The sequence below is a fragment of the Rhinopithecus bieti genome, unplaced genomic scaffold (assembly GCF_001698545.2).
Source record: "Rhinopithecus bieti isolate Rb0 unplaced genomic scaffold, ASM169854v2 scaffold_5273, whole genome shotgun sequence".
Taxonomy (NCBI): Eukaryota; Metazoa; Chordata; class Mammalia; order Primates; family Cercopithecidae; genus Rhinopithecus; species Rhinopithecus bieti.
The window spans coordinates 3,491,964-3,514,464 of record NW_016805057.1 but is presented as its reverse complement, the minus strand read 5'-3'; the positions used below and the strand labels follow the sequence as shown (position 1 = coordinate 3,514,464).

Below are 22,501 nucleotides of genomic sequence, written 5' to 3'. Positions count from 1 at the left end.
AATATTTGAGTTTTTGAAATCAGTGAATAATATTTGCCCACTCAATAAGCATTTATTATGCACCTAGCTGCCAAGTTTTATGCTCAAGTCTCACTCTTGCACAACAGGATCGTTTTTTAGTCTACCAAGTATTAGTACTCTTATTAGTACTACCAAGTATTAGTACTCCTTATCAGTACTACCAAGTATACTGATGTGAAAGAAGCTCCTGTCCTCTCCCTCGTCTCCACAATCATTTTCAATTCCTACATGTGGTTTTGTCAGTAATTATCTTCTTCTTAATAGTATGCACGTTTATTCATTTCTTAATGTTTAAAAAACTGTATCATCTTTTGACTGCCTACAATGGAAAAAGATTGATGTCTCTATTACCACCTCCACCCCAATCCCAGCTTCCTCTCATAGTACACCCCCAGCCTCATTCTCTTACAACATTTCTTTTTTTAACATTCAGTGTGGTGGGAGAGGGATCTAGAAATCCTATAGCTCCTCATTCAAGTTTCTAATTCATCCTCCTGTTTTCAAGTCTAGGCTTCAAAGGTACCAGGTGCCTCCAATTCCTGAACTTAACCAACTTCTGTCTTACTGCTTCTTGCAAATGAGTTCTGGCTTATCCTGCTACACTAAATCAGTTGCCACTGACCACCTAGTTCCAGACTTAAATTTTTGGCTTGTATCTTTACTGCAGTCTACTAGTCTATTCTTTTGCTCTTGTTGGCTTATGACTTTTAAAAAAATTCCTCTATTTTTAGTGGTATATGGGGAAAGTGATAAAACATAAGCAAATGAAATGCTTTTCATGTGCAATGTTTAACCAGAAAACCTTAATATTTTCTAATATAAGTTTTACCAGAATTGTATTATTTGATGTTTCTATTGCATTGACAAAAATCAGAAAAGTTTGACAGAAAACACTCTGGTATAGCATCTAAATTAGTGAAACCTAATTTGGTTTTTGGAGGTCAATTTAGCAATAAGCATCAAAATGTAAGATGTATACATCCCTTGCAGAAGTGTTCAAAGATGTATGTATATGAATATTCAGTTATATTATTGAAACTGTAAAAGTTCAGGGAAAAATGTTAATGCCCACCAACAAAAAACTTGCATGATAAGTGAGACCATCAGCACAATGGAATACAATGAAACAGTTACAAAGAATAAGATGGATGTTTTGTAAGGCAGAGCGGGGGGCCTATGGAGAGATCTCTAAGATACATTAAGTGAGAGGAGATAGGTTCAGAGCCGTTTTCTTGGGATGCTTCTACATAAATAGAAAACATACATTCATTCATTTCGACTTTTATATGCTGGTGTGTATCCAAAACATTTAATGAAAAACTACACAAGAAAATGTTAACTGTAATTAACACTGGGTAGCAGTGCTTGAAGTGTGAATGGGCAAGAAAAGGATGCTTTACTATCTTACATAGGTTTTATTAACTTTTGAACCATGTGTATATATGATTTCCTCATACCATCAGTAGGAATTTATTATCAGTGTGACAGGCCATTTCTGTTTCCTTATACTTTATTTAAAAATTCCAATAAATATGTAAATTTTAACACAGAGAGATATAAAAGAGCAAAAAACTACATATGAAGCTAAGAACTGTTAGGGAGGAAGAAAAGAAGATGGGAAGAGACCAACATACATCAACCTATTATGGAGGCAAGGAAAGGGGATAAGAGATAAAGACCAGGAGAGAAACGAGGACAGGAGCTGATGAGGCATCACCATGCAAGAACATTGCTCCAGATGGCGGAAGGGAAGGTGCTGGCATCGCTGCACTCAGGATTATTATCCTATAACTAGCAAAGCATATTTACTAAGGAGAGTCTGGTTTATCTTCCATACTAAGAAGGATAATTTCAGCTAATTAATTTGTTCTGCTGAACTGACAGCCACTGAGGATGTGTCTGCATGCCTTATAAGCATATTCTTGGTTCATTTACTGAGATCCCACACAGAAGTTCAATATCTAGAGTTAAGCAAATAAAAATAAGTTGTTCTTGTTCCAAGGACCAAGCTTGGGACATGAAAAGCATCAAAGCACTCTAAGCAGGAGGACAGTGACAACTCAATGCATATTGTCACATGTCAACCATTTTCCAGATACCTGGGTTCATGCTAAAGGTACAGATACCAGCACAGCTCCACCCTGAAGTAAATCACAGTATAATAAGGCAGACAGATCCAGGAACAGTTCTGATACAAGGTAAAAAGAAATGTGCTGCTAAACACAACTTTAAGCCACATGACATGGTAATACAAGGAAGGAATGCAAACAAGAGAAGGGTGTTCAACACTTAGTGTTCGTGCATTGTCTTATCACGGTGCTATGCAAATCCCTACATCCATACAGAGCTGCACACAAAGGAGGGTATGTTGGCGATATGATAAACAAAATACCATCTTAGAGACTGAAAGTGTGGAACTTCCTATAAACATCGGCCAAGTGGTATATGGTAAATGAGGACAACACTGCAAATAGCGCCACTGCCTGTGGCCACCCGATGCAGTGCTCACCCAGGAGGGCTGCTCTGCTGGGGAGCTGCAGGATGGCACCAATATCTCTGCTTGGAGCCCAAGCCAATAATAAGAAGAAGAGGGGTCGCCATTTCCGGGAAGAGGTTGCAAACATCATTTCTCCGGGCTCCAATTGTCTGATGGTGCCCTGTTCTACAGAGGGTCAACTATACAACAGACAGCGGTGTGTAAGGCTGGATGCTTAAGAAACCTGACAACGTTAGAGGGAAAGCATGCTCCAAAGCAAAGTTTCAGTGTGGTAACTGAAGGTGAACATAGGGTCATTTTAAAACCATGTCTGAATCCCAGCAGAGTGTATTCCGACATGGTTCAGCTTGACTGCTTTATGTAAACATGAAAATGCCATTGCCTGGCAGGACAAACTTCTCCCAGGAGAGCATGTTCTCTCAACACAACAAGAGGGAAAGGATAGTGGAAGCAGGAGAGTTGAGACCATGAAGTCATGAAGTTCAAGAACGCCTTCCTTTGAAGGTTTAACACAGAAGAGCTTTGAGGGGCGGGAGGAGAGTTTAAAGAAGTCCTGGTTCTCAGGCATCCACAGTAATACCTTTGCCTTGAAGAAGAAAGATGGCCTTGGCTATCAAGAATGGGGAGAAAAGGCACCAGCTGCCACCCAGAATTTACAGAGCACCAACCAAATGAAGGCAAATAAATACTAATGGGTGAAGCAGAGTTTTAAAATAACACAAGTCATGTACACTCTCCTCTTACTAGCTGTTGTTTTTAATTTTTAATTTTTTAATTGACAGTTTGTACATATTATAGGATACAATTTGATATTTTGATACTATATATGTTGCAAAATGATCAAATCAGGGCACTTGGTATGTACATGATCTCATGCATTTATCATTTATTTGTAGTGAGAATATTCCAAAGCCTCTTATCTAGCTATTTTGTAAGGCACACTATCTCACTGTCAACCACAGTCACTCCACTGTATAACAGAACATCAAAACGTATTCCTCTTATCTAATTGTAACTTTGTACTTGCTGTTGCTAGTTCTATCATTTTAACATAGAGAGAAATGAACTTCCAGTTACAATAAGCATGGAATCACAACTCTATGTCTCCCACCTAAAAATATTTCCTGCACAAAATGCAAGGAGGAGGTAGGTTTCAAAACTTATCTGCACTCTATTTTATGATCTTTGTTTTCATTTTCATATATGTGAGCATATTTCTATTATGTTATTAAAATGTGGTCATAATTGCTGCATCATATTTATTCCAAACTCCAAAACCTTCAAATCCTCTATCACTGAACAAACTGTTTCAAATTTCCCATTAATCTTATGTTAAAAATAAACAACCTTGTACATATATCTTGTGTGCATCTCTCATTATTTCCTCAGAATACATGTATACCTTTAGATCTAACATTTTTAGTTTTGGGAAACTCTTGATGTTGCCAAAGTGCCTCTCAGTTTATCCTCTCACCAGTAACAGTACTTGAGTGTTTGTGGTATATATTGATACCGACTAGTGGAAGTTCTCCTTACCCCAACAAATACATAAATTATTATTCACATTTTTCTAAAGTTTAAATTTCATTATTATTCTCTCAGTTGAAATTTAGAAACAGTATTTTCAAATTACCTCAAATTCCACTGAAATTTATTACTAGAATTGCATTAAACTTACAAGTAAATTTGGATAGAACTATAGTTACTGAAATACTGAGTTTTAGCATTTGGGAATATTAGCCATCTCTGCTTTATTCAGATTGACTTTTATGTATAATAACCAAAATAGCGTGGTACTGGCATACAAACAAACATACAGACCAATGGAACAGAATGGAGAGTCCAAAAATGCATCCACACATGTAGAGCCAACTGATTTTTGGCAAAAGTACCAAGAACATAGGGGAAAGGACAGTCTCCTCAATGAACAGTAGTGGGAAAACTGAATATCCACATGCAGAAGGATGAAATTAAATCCTTTTCTCTCATCACATACCAAAAACAACTCAATTTGACAGTTTTCATAAAAGGCGTTAAAAAATAATCAACTCAAAATGGATTAAAGACTTTAAATGTAAGACCTGAAACTGGAAAAGTACTAGAAGAGAATACGGGGGAGGCTGGGCACGGTGGTTTATGGCTGTAATCCCCACACTTTGGGAGGCCGAGGCAGGCACATCACCGGAGGCTAGGAGTTCAAGACCCGCCTGGCCAATATGGCAAAGCCCCGTCTCCACTGAAAATACCAAAATTAGCCAGGCATGGTGGCACACACCTGTAATCCCAGATACTTGGGAGGCTGAGTCACGAGAATTGTTTGAATCACGAGAATTAGCTAGGCACGATGGTACACACCTGTAATCCCAGATACTTGGGAGGCTGAGTCACGAGAATTGTTTGAATCCCAAAGGCAGAGGTTGCAGTGAGCCGAGATGGTGCCACTGCACTCCAGCCTGGGTGACAGACTGTTTCAACAAAAAAGAAAGAAAAGAAAAAGAAAATATTGTGGAAAAGCTCCATGACATTGGTCTGGGCAAAGATTTTTTGGATAAGACTTTAAAAGGACAGGCAACAAAAGCAAAAACAGACAAATGAGATTACATCAAACTAAAAAGTTTCTACACAGCAAAGGAAACAATCAATAGACTACAGAGACAATCTACAGAATGGGAGAAAATATTTGTAAACTATACATCTAATAGGGGGTCAGTACCCAAAATACATAAGGTACTCAACTCAATAGCAAGAGAACAAATAACCTAATTTTTAAAATAAGCAACAAGGGCCAGGCACAGTGGCTCACGCCTATAATCCCTGCACTTTGGAAGGCCGAGGTGGGTGGATCACCTGAGGTCAGGAGTTCAAGACCAGACTGGTCAACATGGTGTAACCCCGTCTCTACTAAATATACAAAAAAAAAAAATAGCTGGGTGTGGTGGTAGATGCCTGTAATCCCAGCTACTCAGGAGGCTAAGGCAGGAGAATCGCTTGCAAACGAGAGGCGGAGGTTGCAGTGAGCCAAGATCATGCCATTGCACTCCAGCCTGGGCGATAAGAACAAAACTCCATCTCAAAAATAATAAAAAAAATAAAATAAAATAGGCAAAAAGCTTGAGTAGCTATTTCTCGAAAGAAAACATGCAAATGGCCAACAGGTATATGAAAAAATGCTCAACGTGACTAATCGTCAGGAAAATGCAAACTAAAACCACAATGAACTATTATCGCACCCCCATTACAAGGGCTATCATCAAAAAGGACAAAAGATCACAAGCGCTGGCAAGAATATGGAGAAAAGGGAACCCTTACATGCTGCTTGTGGGGGTGTAAATTAGTACAGCCATTATGAAAAGAGGTATTAGTTTTCCTCAACAAAATTAAAAACAGAAGTACCATATGATCCAGCAATCCCACTACTGGGTGTCTATCCAAAGGAAATAAAACAAGTATGTCAAAGAGATATCTGCACCCCCATGTTTATTGCAGCACTGCTCACAATAGCCAAGATATGGAATCAACCTAAGTAAGTGTCCATCAATGGATGAATGGATAAAGAAAATGTGAGATATATACAGAATGGAATATTATTCCACCATAAAAAGAAGGAAATCTTGTCATTTGCAACAGCATGGATGAACCTGGAGGACATTATGTTAAATGAAATAAGCCAGGCACAGAAAGACAAATACCACATGATTTCATTTACACATGGACTTTAAAAAGCTGATCTCGTAGAAATAGAGTAGAATCGTGGTTACCAGAGGCTGGGGTGGTTAGGAGGAAATGGTGGAGTTCGGGGAGATACTGGTCAAAGGATATGTAATTACAGTTAGATATGGGGAATAAATTCAAGAGGTCTATTGCATGATAAAGTTAATGACAATAGTTATAGTTAATGACAATAATGATCATTTATTATATTCTTGAAAACGCAAAGAATGTTAAGTGCTTTCACCACAAAAATGGTAACTGTGAGGTAATGCATTTGTTAATTAGCTAGACTTAGCCATTTCACAATGTTTAAATACTTCAATATATTATGTTGTACATTATAAATACAAATAATGTTTTGTCAATTAAAAATGGACTTTTGTGGATTCCAGGAAAGTTTTAATTTTTTTTAGCTGTTGAACAATTATTTATATAGTTGCTTTTGATTAGATCTTTTGTCCCATAATGTATTTTTTTTTTTTTTTTTTTTTTTTTGAGACGGAGTCTCGCTGTGTCACCCAGGCTGGAGTGCAGTGGCCAGATCTCAGCTCACTGCAAGCTCTGCCTCCCGGGTTCACGCCATTCTCCTGCCTCAGCCTCCCGAGTAGCTGGGACTACAGGCGCCGCCACCTCGCCCGGCTAGTTTTTTGTATTTTAGTAGAGACGGGGTTTCACCGTGTTAGCCAGGATGGTCTCGATCTCCTGACCTTGTGATCCACCCGTCTCGGCCTCCCAAAGTGCTGGGATTACAGGCTTGAGCCACCGCGCCCGGCCTGTATTTTCTAATTAATTTTTGCTTGTATTTGAGAAAGTTGTTGATTCTTGTATATATTTTGTAACCAACTCTCTTCTTTTTTTTTTTGAGACAGAGCTTCACTCTTGTTGCCCAGGGTAGAGTGCAATAGTGCAATCTTGGCTTACTGCACCCTCCGGCTCCCAGGTTCAAGCGCTTTTCATTCCTCAGCCTCCCAAGTAGCTAGGATTACAGGTGCCTGCCACCATGCTCAGCTAAATTTTAGTAGAGATGGGGTTTCACCACATTGGCCAGGCTGGTCTCGAACTCCTGACCTCAGGTGATCCACCTGCCTCGGCCTCCCAAAGTGCTGGGATTACAGAAGTGAGCCACCACGCCCAGCCCAACTATTTCATTAAACTCCATTCGTTCTCATTTTTCAGTTGATTCTCTTAGTTTACACAGGCAAATTGCACCCATCCATAAATAACAACCTACTTGCAATAATTAGAAAAGCTCCTTTATTGTTGGCTTAAAATATCCAAACCTTGTTCCATTCAGTAAAACAGGGTTTTTTATTTATTTATTTTTTTAGTTAAAAAAGTAAGTTTTCTATCAAATAACTTTGAGTAGCACGAGGTTGGAATGTTCAGAATAATATTGGGTAACATCCATTTTATTAGGGGTTGCAAAAATCCTTATGTTGTTCATAGTTTTAGTATTTCACCACTGAATATTATGTTGTTATTGGTTTAGAAGACTACACGTTTGTTAATAAAATATTATTTTTAGTTCACTGAAGTGTTTTTTAATTGATAGTAAAATTAAAATGTATCAATGTCTTTTGTGTAACTAAAGAGATAGCCAAATATTCTTGTCACATGACCTATCCTATTGCAGTGATAAGATATAAAAAGTTTTAATACACAGCTAGTTATCTTTGCACTCCTGGAATAAACTCCACTTTGCCTTGGTAAATTGCTATTGAGAGAAAAATTTCATTAACTAGAATTTTCTTTCAGATGTTAATCTCCATCTTTATGATTGGTCTTCCTGTAAGAGAGCGAGAGAGAGGGAGAAGGAGAGAGAGTGTGTGTGTGCGCACACGTGCGTGAGTGTGCACATGCTTCCTTTATTAGATTGTGACATCATGGGGATAGTGAAATAAAATTCTAAAATGTTTCGTCTTTTTTTCTTACTCTGAAATAATTTGTAAAGCATAGGGAAAAAAATCTGTTCCTTGAAAATTTGAAGGAACTTGCCTCTAAAATTATCCAAGTTCAGTCTCCTGGGGGAAGTAATTCTCAGAAAACTTCAGAAATCACTTGCATTTTCGTTGGTCTTTATGAATAGAGTTATATATTTTCCTAGAAAATAATTCACTTAATACAAATTTTTAATTTATTAGCACAGCATTGTCTACAGTAACACAATTTTAATCTTTTCCAAATCTATGGTTCTAGTCCCTCATTTCTAATGCTGTGTATTTGCATTTTTACTAATCTCTTCTTGATTAGACTTACCAAAGATGTGTTCATTTGTTGACCTTATCAAAGAACAAGCTGTTGGATTTTTATAACAGCTGTTTCTTAGAGTTTTATTATTAATTTCTGTTCTTATCTTAATTACTTTCTTCAGGATCATTTATTGTTTTTGTTCTAAATTCTTGGATTAGATGCTTAATTCATTTATTTTCTTTTTTTAGTATTGAATGGATTAAAATGTTGTCATTTTCTTTGAGTACAGCTTTACATGAATTTCCTATAAAAGGCTCTCCCTATAATTTTGTATGTGTTCTACAATAATAATTTCCTCTGTCACCCAATCGTTTATTTTCTGACTTCCAGTATTTTACTGATTCTTGTATATATTTTGACTATAAAATCAATGACTTTCTAAATGACTATAAAAACAATAACCATGCACAATCAATAAGTGCAATCAGCTTATCAGATATTTTAAGACATTTCTGAAAGAGAGAAAGGAGACAGGTTACGTTACAAGGGAAAACCAACGTGCAGGATAAATTGGAGCTAAGTCCACCTGCTTCTGAAGGAGCTCCAGGAGGGAATACTGGGACAGTCATTAAGATGATCAGTTAGGGCCGGGCGTGGTGGCTCAAGCCTGTAATCCCAGCACTTTGGGAGGCCGAGACGGGCGGATCACGAGGTCAGGAGATCGAGACCATCCTGGCTAACACGGTGAAACCCTGTCTCTACTAAAAAATACAAAAAAAAAAAAACTAGCCGGGTGAGGTGGTGGGTGCCTGTAGTCCCAGCTACTCGGGAGGCTGAGGCAGGAGAATGGCGTGAACCCGGGAGGCGGAGCTTGCAGTGAGCCGAGATTCGGCGCAGCCCCCCCCCGCGGGGACAAAAGGGGATCCCCTCAAAAAAAAAAAAAAAAAAAAAAAAAAAGATCAGTTAGGAAACTGCACTGAGAGCCGCTTGGTGGTGGGTTCTTTCCCCTCCCACACTTGCACTACATAGTAGGCAGCACCATCGTGGCCCATAAGGTCAGAAGTGAATGGGAGAGCCATAGCTGGGCTCAGGGAAACAGGGCAACGACCCAAGTACCTACTGACTATAAGAGAACACGAGGCTACTCCACACAGAAGACAAGCTCCTACATACCTCACTCAGCAGCATATCCAAATATATATATAAGGAGATAAGAAAAACCAAACATTTGAGAAAGAATTCCATGGGAGATAAAGATTAAAAGAGAAAGAAAAAAAAAAAACAATTAATATGGTAAATAGAAAACTTTAATGTTTGTATAGTCACAAACATACAAACATTAAGTAAAATGAGATGAGAAAGAATACTGCACTTACAAAGCAGAACACCGCTACTTACCAAATCAGCAATCGTGGTAAATAAACATACTCAATATGTGCCAAATAATCAGAATGAAAAGTCAAGAAAAAAATTTAGTGAGCAGGATGATCTAGCTAAAGCTTTCTTCCAGAATCCAATTAAAAAAAAAAAAAAGGCCAAAGGGATAAGAAGTATAAGAAAACAATGAAGGTATACACAGAATAGATATGAAATGTCCAAAGTCCATTTGATAGATGTCCCAGAAATGGAGAGCAAAGACAATATGGGTAAAGAGACATAAAAGAAAATTAGGAAGAAAAAAGGAAAACTGAAGAGAGACATGTATTTTCAGATTAAAAGAGACAACCAAAGGCTATGCAAGATTAGAAACAAAAATAGAAACACTGAAATTTCTTATAGTACAGGAAGGGGGAGGGGAGAGAAGAAAAAAACAGTAAATAAATGAAACAGAAAATTCAGTGTCAGTAAAAAAAAGAAAACATAACTAATTAAAAGTAAATCATGTAGTAAGAATACAAATACATGCAAATGTGCTAGTAATCATAATAAATGAGAACACATCAAATCTACTCATTAAAAGATATTCTGAAACTAAGTAAAAGGAAAACCAGACTTTTTTTTTCCACTCAAAATCTACTTCAAACCATGACACAGAGATGTTAAAATTAAGTGATTAAAGAAATGTCATGTAAATGCTAACAATAACAACAACAAAAAATTGGTAGAGGAATTATTAGAATCAGACAAAATAGTCAAAAAAGAAATCAAGCTGACAAATCATTAAATGCAAAAAGTAGTATACTTCATATTGATAAAATCTATCCTCAAAGGTAGGTTCCCCTTAGTCTCATTGGTCAAAACTGTATCACATGTCCACAGTGAAACCAATCACAGTCAAGGAGAACGGAATTCTCATGAAGAGTTAGACCACTTTGGGAATGAATCCTGGAGCTGGGGTAGAACCTGCCTTTTCTGAAACACAGTTCATGCAAAGTAGAACGGATACTTGAAGAAAAATCAGAACTGTAGAGAGGCAGGCAATCAACAATATTTGATACATCACTCTGAAATTATCACAACACATAATTTATTTCCTTGCAGCATTAGGGTTATGGTTTGGCTCTGTGTCCCCAGCCAAATCTCATGTTGAAATGTAATCCCCAATTTTGGGGGAGGGACCTGGTGCAAGGTGATTAGATCATGGAGGCAGATTGCCTCCCTGTGTTCTCATGATAGCGAGTTCTCAGGAAATCTGTTTGTTTAAAAGTATATAGTACATCCACCTTTGCTCTCTCTCCTGTTGGCCATGTGAAGATGTGCTTCCTTCCCCTTCGGCTTCCACCATGATTCTAAGTTTCCTGAGGCCTTCCCAGTCACATTTTCTGTACAGCCTGCAGAACTGTGAGCCAATTAAACCTCTTTTCTTTATAAATAACCCGGTCTCAGATAGTTCTTTATAGTAATGAGATAACACAATTAGTTACTACAAATAACTACAAGATGACGAATCACTATAAAATTTACAAGTATAATATTGTATTTGTTTGTCTCCTTTTAATTGTCTACCTCCTCCATTAAAATGTAAATTTCGGGAGAGCTGGAAACTTGTCTATCCTGATCTTAATTATAGCTTCAGCGACTTGCACAAGGCTCAATATATAACAGGAACTCAATACATGTTTGCCGATTGAATGAATGAATGAGTGCTGGGAGAGATTACTCTGAGACAGATCAACCAGAAAAATACAGTTAAAAAAAAAAAAAAAAAGCCAGAAAAGGAAAGCTTTAAAGTGGTGTTAGTGTAACAGAGTTCAGGGAGAAGATAGGAATTACAAAAAGACCACTAAACTGTATGTTCAGAAGGGATTTTACATTTAGGAAGTAATTTCAGTAACAGCATTTGTGAATATAAACCAGATCATAAGGAATTAAGGATGAAGTGGGTAATAAAGAAGTGGTACAGTAAAATTACCTTTGTCTTTTTTTAAATTTGCTAGAAGCAGTAAAGGTAATATCTCTGAGGATAGCAAAATCAAGGAAGGGGTTAGCTGGTTTATTTTAGAATGGTGAGATGAGATGAGAAGTTCACATGTGCTCTATCATCTTCTTCATGACCTACTGGCACCAACCGTGGCATATTTCTGACAAAAAAAGGAAGTATCCAATGGAGAAGAATGTATTGAAGATATAGAAAAAAAGAGGAATTACAAATAAATTTCTAGAAGAAGGAAGTGAATCACATGTAAAATATTTAGAGTTTAAGCTTGAGGAGGCTCTTTTTGTCCCCAGAGCCATGAGTAATTAAAAATGTGAAAGTCAGAGAGACACATAGAACAAAACTTAGTGCTTTCACCTAAACTTAACTTAGATTATTTACCTAAGAATTATTCTGTAGTAGGTATCCAATAAACATTTGTTGAATGAATGGAATAAACAAACACATAAATGGGTGCAATGATAAAAATGTATTGTTTTGTATCTTCTTATAGTAAACATGATCCTCCCATTTTCTTAAGGTAAATAATTCAAGTGATAAGGAATGAAAGGTTCTACAAATAAAGAAATGCCTTAGGCTGGGTGTGGTGGCTCACGCCTGTAATCCCAGCACTTTGGGAGGCCAAGGCGGGTGGATCATTTGAGGTCAGGAGTTCGAGACCAGCCTGGCCAACATGGTGAAACCCCGTTTCTACTAAATATACAAAAATTAGCTGGGTGTTAGTGGCATGTGCCTGTAATCCCAGCTACTTGGGAGGCTGAGGCAGGAGAATCACTTGAGCCTGGGAAGCGGAAGTTGTCGTGAGCCGAGATCACACCACTGCACTCCAGTCTGGGTGACAGTGAGACCCGGTCTCAAAAAAAAGGAAATGCCTTCAATGAACATTTCCCAACAACAACACGTCAGGCAAAACGAGAAGCAAAAGTAAGGTAGAATAGATGGATGAATATCCTTGTGTAGTCTACTGTTACTGAAATCCCTAATGATGGAATTATTTATATATTAAAGTTATTCATTTTACTGAAAGCTACAGTAAGTAAAAGGAAATCATTTATGTAAAAGGATATATAATAAAAATATGGTCAATCAATAACCAGAAAATATGTATGTATCAATATTTATCTAAGCCTAGGATAAAACAAGATTAAGAAATAAAAGTTTAATTTTCACTATTTAAAATAACTGCTCAACCCGAAAATTAAATCCCAGATCTAGTATTCTAATTTGTCAAGCATTCTCTTTGTCAAATGTTCTACTTTTAATAGTTTTATGTTCCAAATATATATACCAAACTTTTAAAAATGCTATTTAAAATCCACTAGAAGTTATTTAAAAATAAATCATATCTACAACTGACTTTGCAACATTCACCTTAGTATGCTACGTACATCACAATTTTATGTTAAGTTAAAAGCTCATGGAAACAGATGAACACCTTTATGTCGTTTGGCAGACCACTAAAAGTACAACATGACTATGTACCAGATTTAGCTTCTACTTGTTAACTACTAGAATCTTATCATAACATTGCCTATTTAATTGTAGATTTTAAGACTAGGATCTTGTCAAGACAAAAAGATATTTATTAAAAGAAAAAAGCACTAAGGGATAAAAGTGTTTCATGGTTCGTCTTTGCTTACATAGGAGCTAAATAAGTAAATTTACAACTGACATGATTTCTTTCAATGATTTAATGATGACCTGTGGTGCACAAAACACCCTAGTGACACATTTATACCATATGCTGGGTGAAACTATGAATGAGAAAGGGGTTCCACGCTGTTGGGAAGAAGATAGCACTCAAAAGGGTCAAATTCTAGCAACATCAGTTAGTACAAATAGTTCATTTTTCAATGGAATTTTTACACACAATTGTTGTAATAAATTACCTTGTTGGGGAAAGACAAAGTAAAAATAAATTAAACCAAATCAAGGAAATCAAAATGGGAGCTAGAATTCTAGCTAATTATAGAATTGAAGATATAGATTTGAGAAATGTTCTATAAGAAATAGTGACAGGATTTGTCAACCACTAGTATGGCAAGAGGAAAAGTTGGAAAATAAGAATGTTGGGAAAGATAAATTATGTAGTTAGTTGCAGCCCCACCCCACTGTCTTTCTTTCTTGTTTAAAGGATCTGAAATAAAGTGGCACTTTGGAGCTAACCATGGGTCTTTCTCGTCATTCTCATTTCATGCTGAGGAGCTTCTGGCCTATTAAAAGCAGGTATGACCGCCAAGTATGCCACTGACTATTTTCAGTTACCATACCAGAAATTTCATATTGTAATGAAGATTATTCTTTAAGCACTTTTCTTAGAACACTCTGCATTCATTTCACTGATTTCCATTGCTCAAAACATATGGAATGCCTCACATATTTTTATACCCGTGTAGTATAACTTTGTTTTAATGTATGTGTATAACTATTTTTAGTGAATATTTATGCCAGTTTCATAACTTTGCATCCCTACTCCCTTATACATTATCATATTCTCTGGATACCATCTCTAATTTTATGTATCTTTGGTTTAAAAATAGCAATGATGGTGGTGGTGTTTTGTTTTGCAGATGAGAAGTTCACCAGTGCTCTATCATCTTCTTTGTGACCTACTGGCACCAACTATGGCAGATCCCCTGTGACTCCACGAGGCTAGGTACCATGAAAGTTTTGACCAGAAGGAGCTACCACCATACTCTTAAGACACATCCAGAAACTCACCTTTTACCCTCAATGCTTGTATTCTTGTTTTCAGGATTTTCATGTTTCTAAATCTTTCTGTTCAGAAATTCTTCAGAATTATCTAGTACCTCAAATAAACAGTTAGCAATAACTAGTAGGGGCTTGTAAGTACCTTTTGATGTTGTTCATCCTTCATCTTTTGCAATTTTCTGTTTTCTTCTGCCTTTAGAGAATCTCTATAAGCCCAGCTTCTGGCCTGTAAAGGTACAGAGAGAGAGAAAAAAAAAACAATTTGATAGGATAAAGTATTGTCACAGTACACCAAGCTGCCTACTATGGGCCTGGTGCTAATAACTCAACCTCTGTACTGAGCATATAGTAAGCTCTCCATACACACTTGGTTATTGAGTGATTTACGCAAATGTCTGAAAATGTCCCTTGGGATATACAAAAAGAAAACAAGTGTAAGCACAATCATCCTGCACATTTGAAAGGATGATCTAAATGTTTGTTTAAGCTTTAAAAATATCCCCTCAGAGATAATCAACATAGTTTATTCCTTCTAATGGAAAGTTTAGGACATTTTCCAGAATATTCCAACTAGTTGATCAGTCAATATTAAAGACAAGCAATAGTGGCACTGTCTTTAGAAGAACTGGCATGTCTACTGCTCATTAATGATATCTGATTAAGCAGCTTGTCAACTAGTGGTTGATACCATATAATTTCAAGGATGCATATTTTCTAAGTGCTTGCATCCCTCATCTGAATGAAGCTTATTTCTATTTCTGAAAAGCAAAACAAAGCCTGTTCAGGAACACATGACACCAAAGCCTTTGGCAAGCCAGCACATGCGGGAGAATTCAGTGTCTCTGACCCACCACACCAGAGTTCCACACCCGGGCACAGTGACCGTGTGTTCTGAAATTTATGGCATTTCAAGTGTTCTGTTTATTTGTCATATGCTTTCTCTCCTTCAGTTGATCTGCAGCCCCAGCTTCTGTAAGGCAAAGAGCTAATGCTTAGGAAATTACATGGATCTCATAAAAAACTACCAGCAGCATCATGGCAGCAGGTTACATATTTCAGACCTAGTTCTCAGGACTAATAACCCATAAAGTTCAGATAGGCTGGTTCCCCCTTTTTCCAACCTACATGAACTTTCATATAACTTTTCTCAAGCACTTCTTAGTTCACTCTCCCATTTCTGTCACTATAAAAACCCACATACCATCAAATAATAAGAACCACTTCCCAGAAAAAGATAGAAGCTTTCAAAATAGTATCATCTATAGCAGTGCCAGCTGGAAAACTGGAGCTTCATGTGTTCAGAAATCCCTGGTTTACCCAAACCCTGCTGCCTTGGGCAGGTAAACATACATCCTATGACTTTCTCTTATTTGCATCCTAAACTCAAGGGGACTGTGCTAAGACATAGAAGGGGAAAAGTGATTCTCTGACAATCCCTTCTTTTTATTTCTGATAACCCCTTCTTTTTATATTAGAGAAGGCTAGTCTTTATCACAAATATTCCATATAAGACTTAGTGAGGAAGGGAAGAAGGGAGGGAGGGAAGAAGGGTGGGAAGAGAGGACAGGAAGGAAGGAAAGGAGAGAAGAAGAAAGGAAAGAAGACAGCTTCTACTCAAGATATTAAAAGGTAGAATAAAATATTTAGTTAATGCAAAATTACAACTTGAATGAGGTACCTACATTCTATCTGAATAGCCTCCCTTTAAACTTGTCATTTTGTCATTCTTTTATTAGAATACACGTCTTAGTTTTTGACTCAGAAAAAAAGTGGTTCTTAAATACCTTATTATTAAATAAGGTGCCTTATAAAGGTCCACAGAAACTGGGAAGTCACATGGCATCTGAACTTATGAAAAGTTCAGTTACTTGCAATCCTAATGCCTGCTTACCCAGTTGTGATCCCTAGGCAGGACAGGAAGTTTCTGTTCAAAAATAATAGAAGGGAATAAATTGATCACTACTTTTCTTAGCTCTAAACACCAGAAATTTCTAAGTCACTGTATTCACATAATTTTTCTAACACTGAAATATCCATTTAATACAATATCAATGCTATATTTTGTCATTCAACCAAAATACACTTTTATTTATCCTCCCCAAAAGCTATGCTTATAATGTACTCGTTCAATTAACAGTCTTTAAGCTCCTCTGTGCAAGCACTGTGTCAGGACATGATTCCAGACCTCAAGCATTTATAGCTTAGTGTGAAAGTCAAACTAGAAGATTAAAGGTTACAGTACAGCAGGACAGGTATTATGACAGAGGAAGCCAAAAAGAAGGATATTTAATTAAACTAGATTGAGGACACTTTCCAAATTAAGTGAGACTAAGTTATATTTCAAAGAGTCAGTAGGAATCAGACCATGCAGGGAGAAGAGCACCAAATGAGCAAATGGAAAATAGCAGTGCATGAGTTTGCTAGGGCTTTCATAACAAAGTATTACAATACTGGTGGCTTAAAGAACAGAAATTTACTATCTTATAGTTCTGGAGGCTAGAAGTCCAAAATCAAGGTGTCTTCAGGGTTGGTTCCTTCTGAGGGTCATGTGAGAAATATCTGTTCCAGGCTTCTCTTTTTGGCCTGCAGACTCCATCTTCATTGTGCATGTCTTCATATCCTCTCCCTTATATGCATGCTTCTGTGTCCCAATTTCCCCTTTTTATAAAGACATATTTCATAATGAATTTGAACCCACCTAGGAGCCTCATTTTAACTTATTTCCTCTGTAAAGATGCTACCTCTGAATAGGGTCACATTCTGAGGTGCTAGGGGTTAGGGCTTCCACACAAATTTTGAGAAGTGTGGGTCTCAACCCATGACAAGCATTAAGTTCTCCTTTCAAGATGGTGGAGTAAAGATGTTTCTGTTCCATTCTCCCCAAAATTACCCTAAACAGAGCAGAAAATGAAATATACACAAGCTCTATCTTCAAAAACCAAGAGATCCATATTCACAGAGGAAAATCTATGAAGACAAAGTAGATAAAGAAACAGTAAGTGACTTAGAGAGAAAAAGAGCAAACCTGAAGACTTACTGGAAGGGGCCAGAGGACACCCATGGGGAGCCAGTTCTCTCCACAGAGCAACATGAGGGCCCAAGAAATGGATGCATCAGCTGTTGAGGAAGACAGCTGGGTAACAGGCAGGTAAAAGAAAGGAGTTACTAGACAGTCTCAGTAGAAGCCTTTCACCTCCATATACCTGCTCCTGCCTTGAAAATGCCGGTGCTAATTCACCCAACACCAACAGGAAATGAAAAGTGTATTTTCTGGAGAAACTAAACCAGGCATACATGTAAAGACAACAGCAGTGGACAAATGCCAGGCAGAGAATGAAATGACTCTATAAAGTACTGCATACTGACCAGTGAGCCTCTGAGTCCCTCTCTTTGAAGTTGTCTTCTGCTTCCTGCACTGTTTCCTCTGAGGTAAGAAATGATACATATATATAAGACATGAGATATATATGATATATATATGATATATATTTTTTTTTTATATAACAAAGAAAAAAAAGGAGTTTGAGGTTTTTGGTTAAATCTAAATTCTCCCTTTTCTTCCCCCAAAAAACCCAAATCAGTAAAATATTTAGAAGATAAAGTCAAGAAAATACGCCAAAATATAGAAAAAAGATAGTCAAAGATAACTTACGGGAGAAAATCTCTAAAGTTAGAAGATAAACCCGGGAGGTCTACAATTTGAATAATAGAAATTCCAAAAAGAGAAAATGAAGGGATATAAATCAAACAGATAACACAAGAAAATCATCTAGAACTAGAGATGAATGTCTAGATTGAAAATCAATTTAAAAAAGACTTTCACACTAAATCACATCATTACAGAATGCCAGAAAAAGAAAAGATGATACTAAAGTATTTTCAGGGGAAACAGAAAATCCCCCACATAAAGTCTGAAATTCACATGGCCTTGGATTTCTCAGGAACCAGTACCCAAAGTTAGAAGAGCAACGCCTCAAAATTCTGGAGGAAAAATATGTCCAGTTTGGAATAGTCATCAATAAAAATGCAAGCAAAGTGTGAGAGCTGAATAAAGATAGTTTCAGACATGGAAGGACCTGAACATGTTTACCTTCCACGTGTCTTCTCTTGGGAAGCTACTAAGTAATATGCTCCACCAAAACAAAGAAATAAAGCAAGAAAATAGAAGAAATGAGGCCCAGAAATCAGAGAACCCAACTTAGGAAAGCAATAAAAGCAATTCCCAAGATAACTTTAAAACAGTGGTTCTCAACCTTGGCTGCACATTAGAATCACCCGGGGAGCTTTTTGAACCCCTGAAGCCCAGGCCACAACACAGCAGGCTCTCTGGAGGTGTAACCCAGGTGTCTGTGATTTTTAAAGCTCCCTAGGTGAATCCAGTGTGCAGAGGAGGCTGAGAACTATTGTGTTAAAGGAAAGTCCCAGAACAACGGCTGTGCACCAGGCCTACAAACACCCAGGACAGGTTAAGGCAGGAGGAAAGAGGGATCCAGGAGGGAGAGAAAAAAAAATCGACAAGTTATCTGACAGGTGTAAGTTGGAAAATTGTTTAGAAATCTGCATCAAGAGGCATTTTGTAGAACAGTCACAAAAGCTGTCAGAAGACAGTCAAATGTTCAAAGGAAACTAAGAAAACGCTAAAATAAAATATGTTCAAAGAGTTTTACAGGAAGATATAACCAGAGTATACCAAATGGCTTGGCAGTGAGAAAATGTTTATATAGTCATAAAAGGGAAAGCTCAAATTACTGAATAATTATAAGAATGAGAGGAAGAAATGAGTTAATAAGGTCTAAAATTGATTAGTCAAGACATACCAACACATATTAACAGATATTCAGAGCTAACTAAGAAAAGGGGTAGTGGGTTGCATAATGGCCCCCCAAAGATGTCCCAATCCCTGGAATCTGTGAATGTCTCTTTATATGACAAAAGGGACTTTGCAGAAATTAAGGATCTTGAAATGGAGAGATTAGCCTGGATGGTCCAGGTGGGCCCATTGTAATCACAAGGGTTATTATAAGAGGAAGCCAAGAAGGTCAGGGAGGGTGCAGAAGGTTGGGTGAGATGGAAGCTAAATCGGAGCAATGCAGCCATGTGCCAAGGGTTTGGGGGGACAGGGGACAGATGCCCCCTGGAGCCTCCAAAAGAAACCATCCCTGTTGATAACCTCATTTTAGCATTTTAAAACTCATTTTTATTTCTGATTTCCAGAAGTGTAAGAGAATAAATGTTTGTTCTATTAGGTCACTACATTTGTGGTAATTTGTTACAGCAGCAATGGGAAATGCTAAGTGTTCCAAGTTTTGGGGTGGAAGTGGAATTCAAGTGGAGGAAAGGGACACATCATATTTTATTTGACTTCTTAATGAATGAACATGTGACACATAGATAAAAATTACAATAACCAACCCGCACTGAGTGCTCACAGTAGTGTGAGAGAGGACAGCTGGAGTGGCATGAGCTATAGAGCTCCGGCCCTCAGACATCAACATGCACACACATCTCCCATGGATTGTGTTAAACGCAAGCTCTGATTCAGGAGGTCTGCAGTGGGGCCTGAGATTGGTCTGCATCTAAATCTTTGCTCCTGATTTCAAAACCTTTGCTTCCCCTTGCCTTGCTTGCAAAAGCTTTGCTTCCTCTTACCCCTTTGCAGAAGCAAAGATTTAGACTTGAGGCCACTCCTCCAGACCCCAGAGGACTAAAAAGGGGCCATTCTAAAGAAAGAGACAGAATCGAGAATTGAAGGAGAGAGGGAGGGACAGAGAGAGGAAAGAGGTTTGTGCCTAAGCGAAGACATTTTGATTTTATCCTTGAAGATACGGGGGACCACTGAATGAGTTGGGGAAGTGAAACACCAGGATGAGACTTTTTCACATCGTTATTCTTTGTTGAAGAAGTAGAGGCATAAGGCCAGGTGCGGTGGCTCGCACCTGTAATCCCAGCACTTTGGGAGGCCAAGGGCTGGATCGTTTCAGCCCAGGAGTTTGAGATCACCCTGTGCAATGTGGCAAAACCCTGTCTCTACAAAGACTACAAAAGTTAGCGGGGCATGGGGGTGCGTGCCTGTGGTCCCAGCTACTCAGGAGGCTGAGGTGGCAGGATGGCTTGAGCCTGGGAGGTGGAGGTTGCAGTGAGCCAGATCACGCTACTGCACTCCAGCCTGGGTGACAGAGTGAGACCCTGTCTACCAAAATTTAAATAATAAAAGATAAAAAAAAAGTAGGGGCAGCAAACCAGAGACTAGAAACCATTTCGCATTTAACTAGAAATATGCAGTGATGGTCGCTGAGGGAGGTCTGATGATGCTGGGACTTCTGCCTACCCACACAATACAGAGAACTGCATTAATCCACATGTAAAAGTGCACCCTGTAAATATCTCTTGTCTGAAGTCCTAAGCCAAAAGGAACTTTCTTGTAACCACTAAAGGATTTTTCTTGTAATCTTTTACATTGACATAATTTTCCAGTATTTATTAAATCCCAATCTGCCAATGGCAGATCCACTTTTAAAGGAGAAAAGTACAAGAGGAAAAATCTTAGGAAAGTTACATTAGGTAGTAAAATTAAAGTATTAAATATATATATATGAATTCCTCCAACTCATCACACCCCATATAGATGGGAATCACACAGCGTTCACATTCTACACGTTGACCATAGCTAAAGTAAACTGCAGGTGTCCTCTTTTTCCAAAGAAATGTTCTTCACAGAAGTGCAATGTACATATTTGATTTTCCTAAAGCATTAGAAATGGTTCTGCAAAGCATTCTCAGAAGAATTCTATGCATATGGATTAGACAGAATGAGAAAAGTATAATATGGGTAAAAAGTCAATTAAATATATTGAACACTGAAACCGTATTAACAGTTTGGGGTCAAAATCAGAGCAGCTATTGCATGCAGTTTATAAGGAACCATCCCGGGTCCAATCCCACTTCATATTCTCTATTAATAGCTCTGAGGATCCTATGACAAATGCACTCATCAATCCATAGAAAATGCAGCTCTGGGAAACATTGCTAATGCTTTGGATGACAATATTAAAATTCAGGATGATCTTGTTAAATTGAAGAAATGAGCCAAAATCAATAGAGCAGCACACGCAGTTCTACCAGGTGTTCCACATCATATGACACAGGGAGCCCTCAGACGGAAAGGAAGACCAGCCTGGTAGGCGAAAATCCAGTTGGTAAAGCTATCCAACTCCTGTTCTCCCTCTCCCTGCCTCACAGCCACAAGGATATCCAGACGGGTGTTTAGGGTTGTCATCTACACATGATTTAACTCCACTGCCTACAGCTCTCAACTCTTTCCCCCAGAGCCCTGCAGTGAGGGAAGAGATGATGGATTTCCTTTATAATATAACTTGTAGGGCCCACACTCACGAATTTAGACTTTAGAACATCACATTAGAAGCAGAAAAAAAAAATAGGAAACAACTAAAGGTTTCTAAGTAGGAGTATAATGACCTCTTCCTAAGGAGTGTCATAATATCTTCCTGACATTTAAACACACGGTCTCTATTGAGAAAGGGGTAAGGGGAGATGAAGATGAGGGTTGTTTAACAACTGATTTAGCTACCCAAACCCTGAGAAACCTGAGACTTTAAGAAACTTAAATTCATCTTCTCTTTCAGCTACAACCCTTACCCAGAGTCATCCTTAATAACACTTACTTTCTTGTCCCCAATTAGCAAGTCAATAACCAAGCCTTGCTGCTTTCACCTTCTAAGCAGTTTTCCGACCTGCACTCTCTTCTCCATCCTCTGCCCTGCTGTCCCGGCTGAAGTCTTCATCATCCTTCACCCAGACTGACACAGAAGTCTTGGGGGGCCTCTCTGCTTCTCTATTCCTTTAGAGCCCTCCTTCGCAATGCTACCAATGTGATCCAGAATGAAAACACAAATCCAACCTTGAGATTTCCCTGTTTAAAAATGTTCAATACCTTCAGTACTCACAGAATGAGGTTTAGGTTTTCCAAGGTGGCA

The 22,501-nt window shown here is 38.0% G+C and overlaps 1 protein-coding gene across 1 annotated transcript in view; it reads right to left on the bottom strand.

Annotated features, from left to right (window-relative positions):
- Nucleotides 1-22,501, bottom strand: part of EPSTI1 (epithelial stromal interaction 1) — a 108,648-nt gene that overhangs the window by 13,929 nt on the left and 72,218 nt on the right. Inside the window, exon 8 of the mRNA XM_017871022.1 lies at nt 14,650-14,733. Coding sequence (XP_017726511.1) covers nt 14,650-14,733 — 84 coding nt within the window. The remainder of the gene's footprint in view (nt 1-14,649; nt 14,734-22,501) is intronic.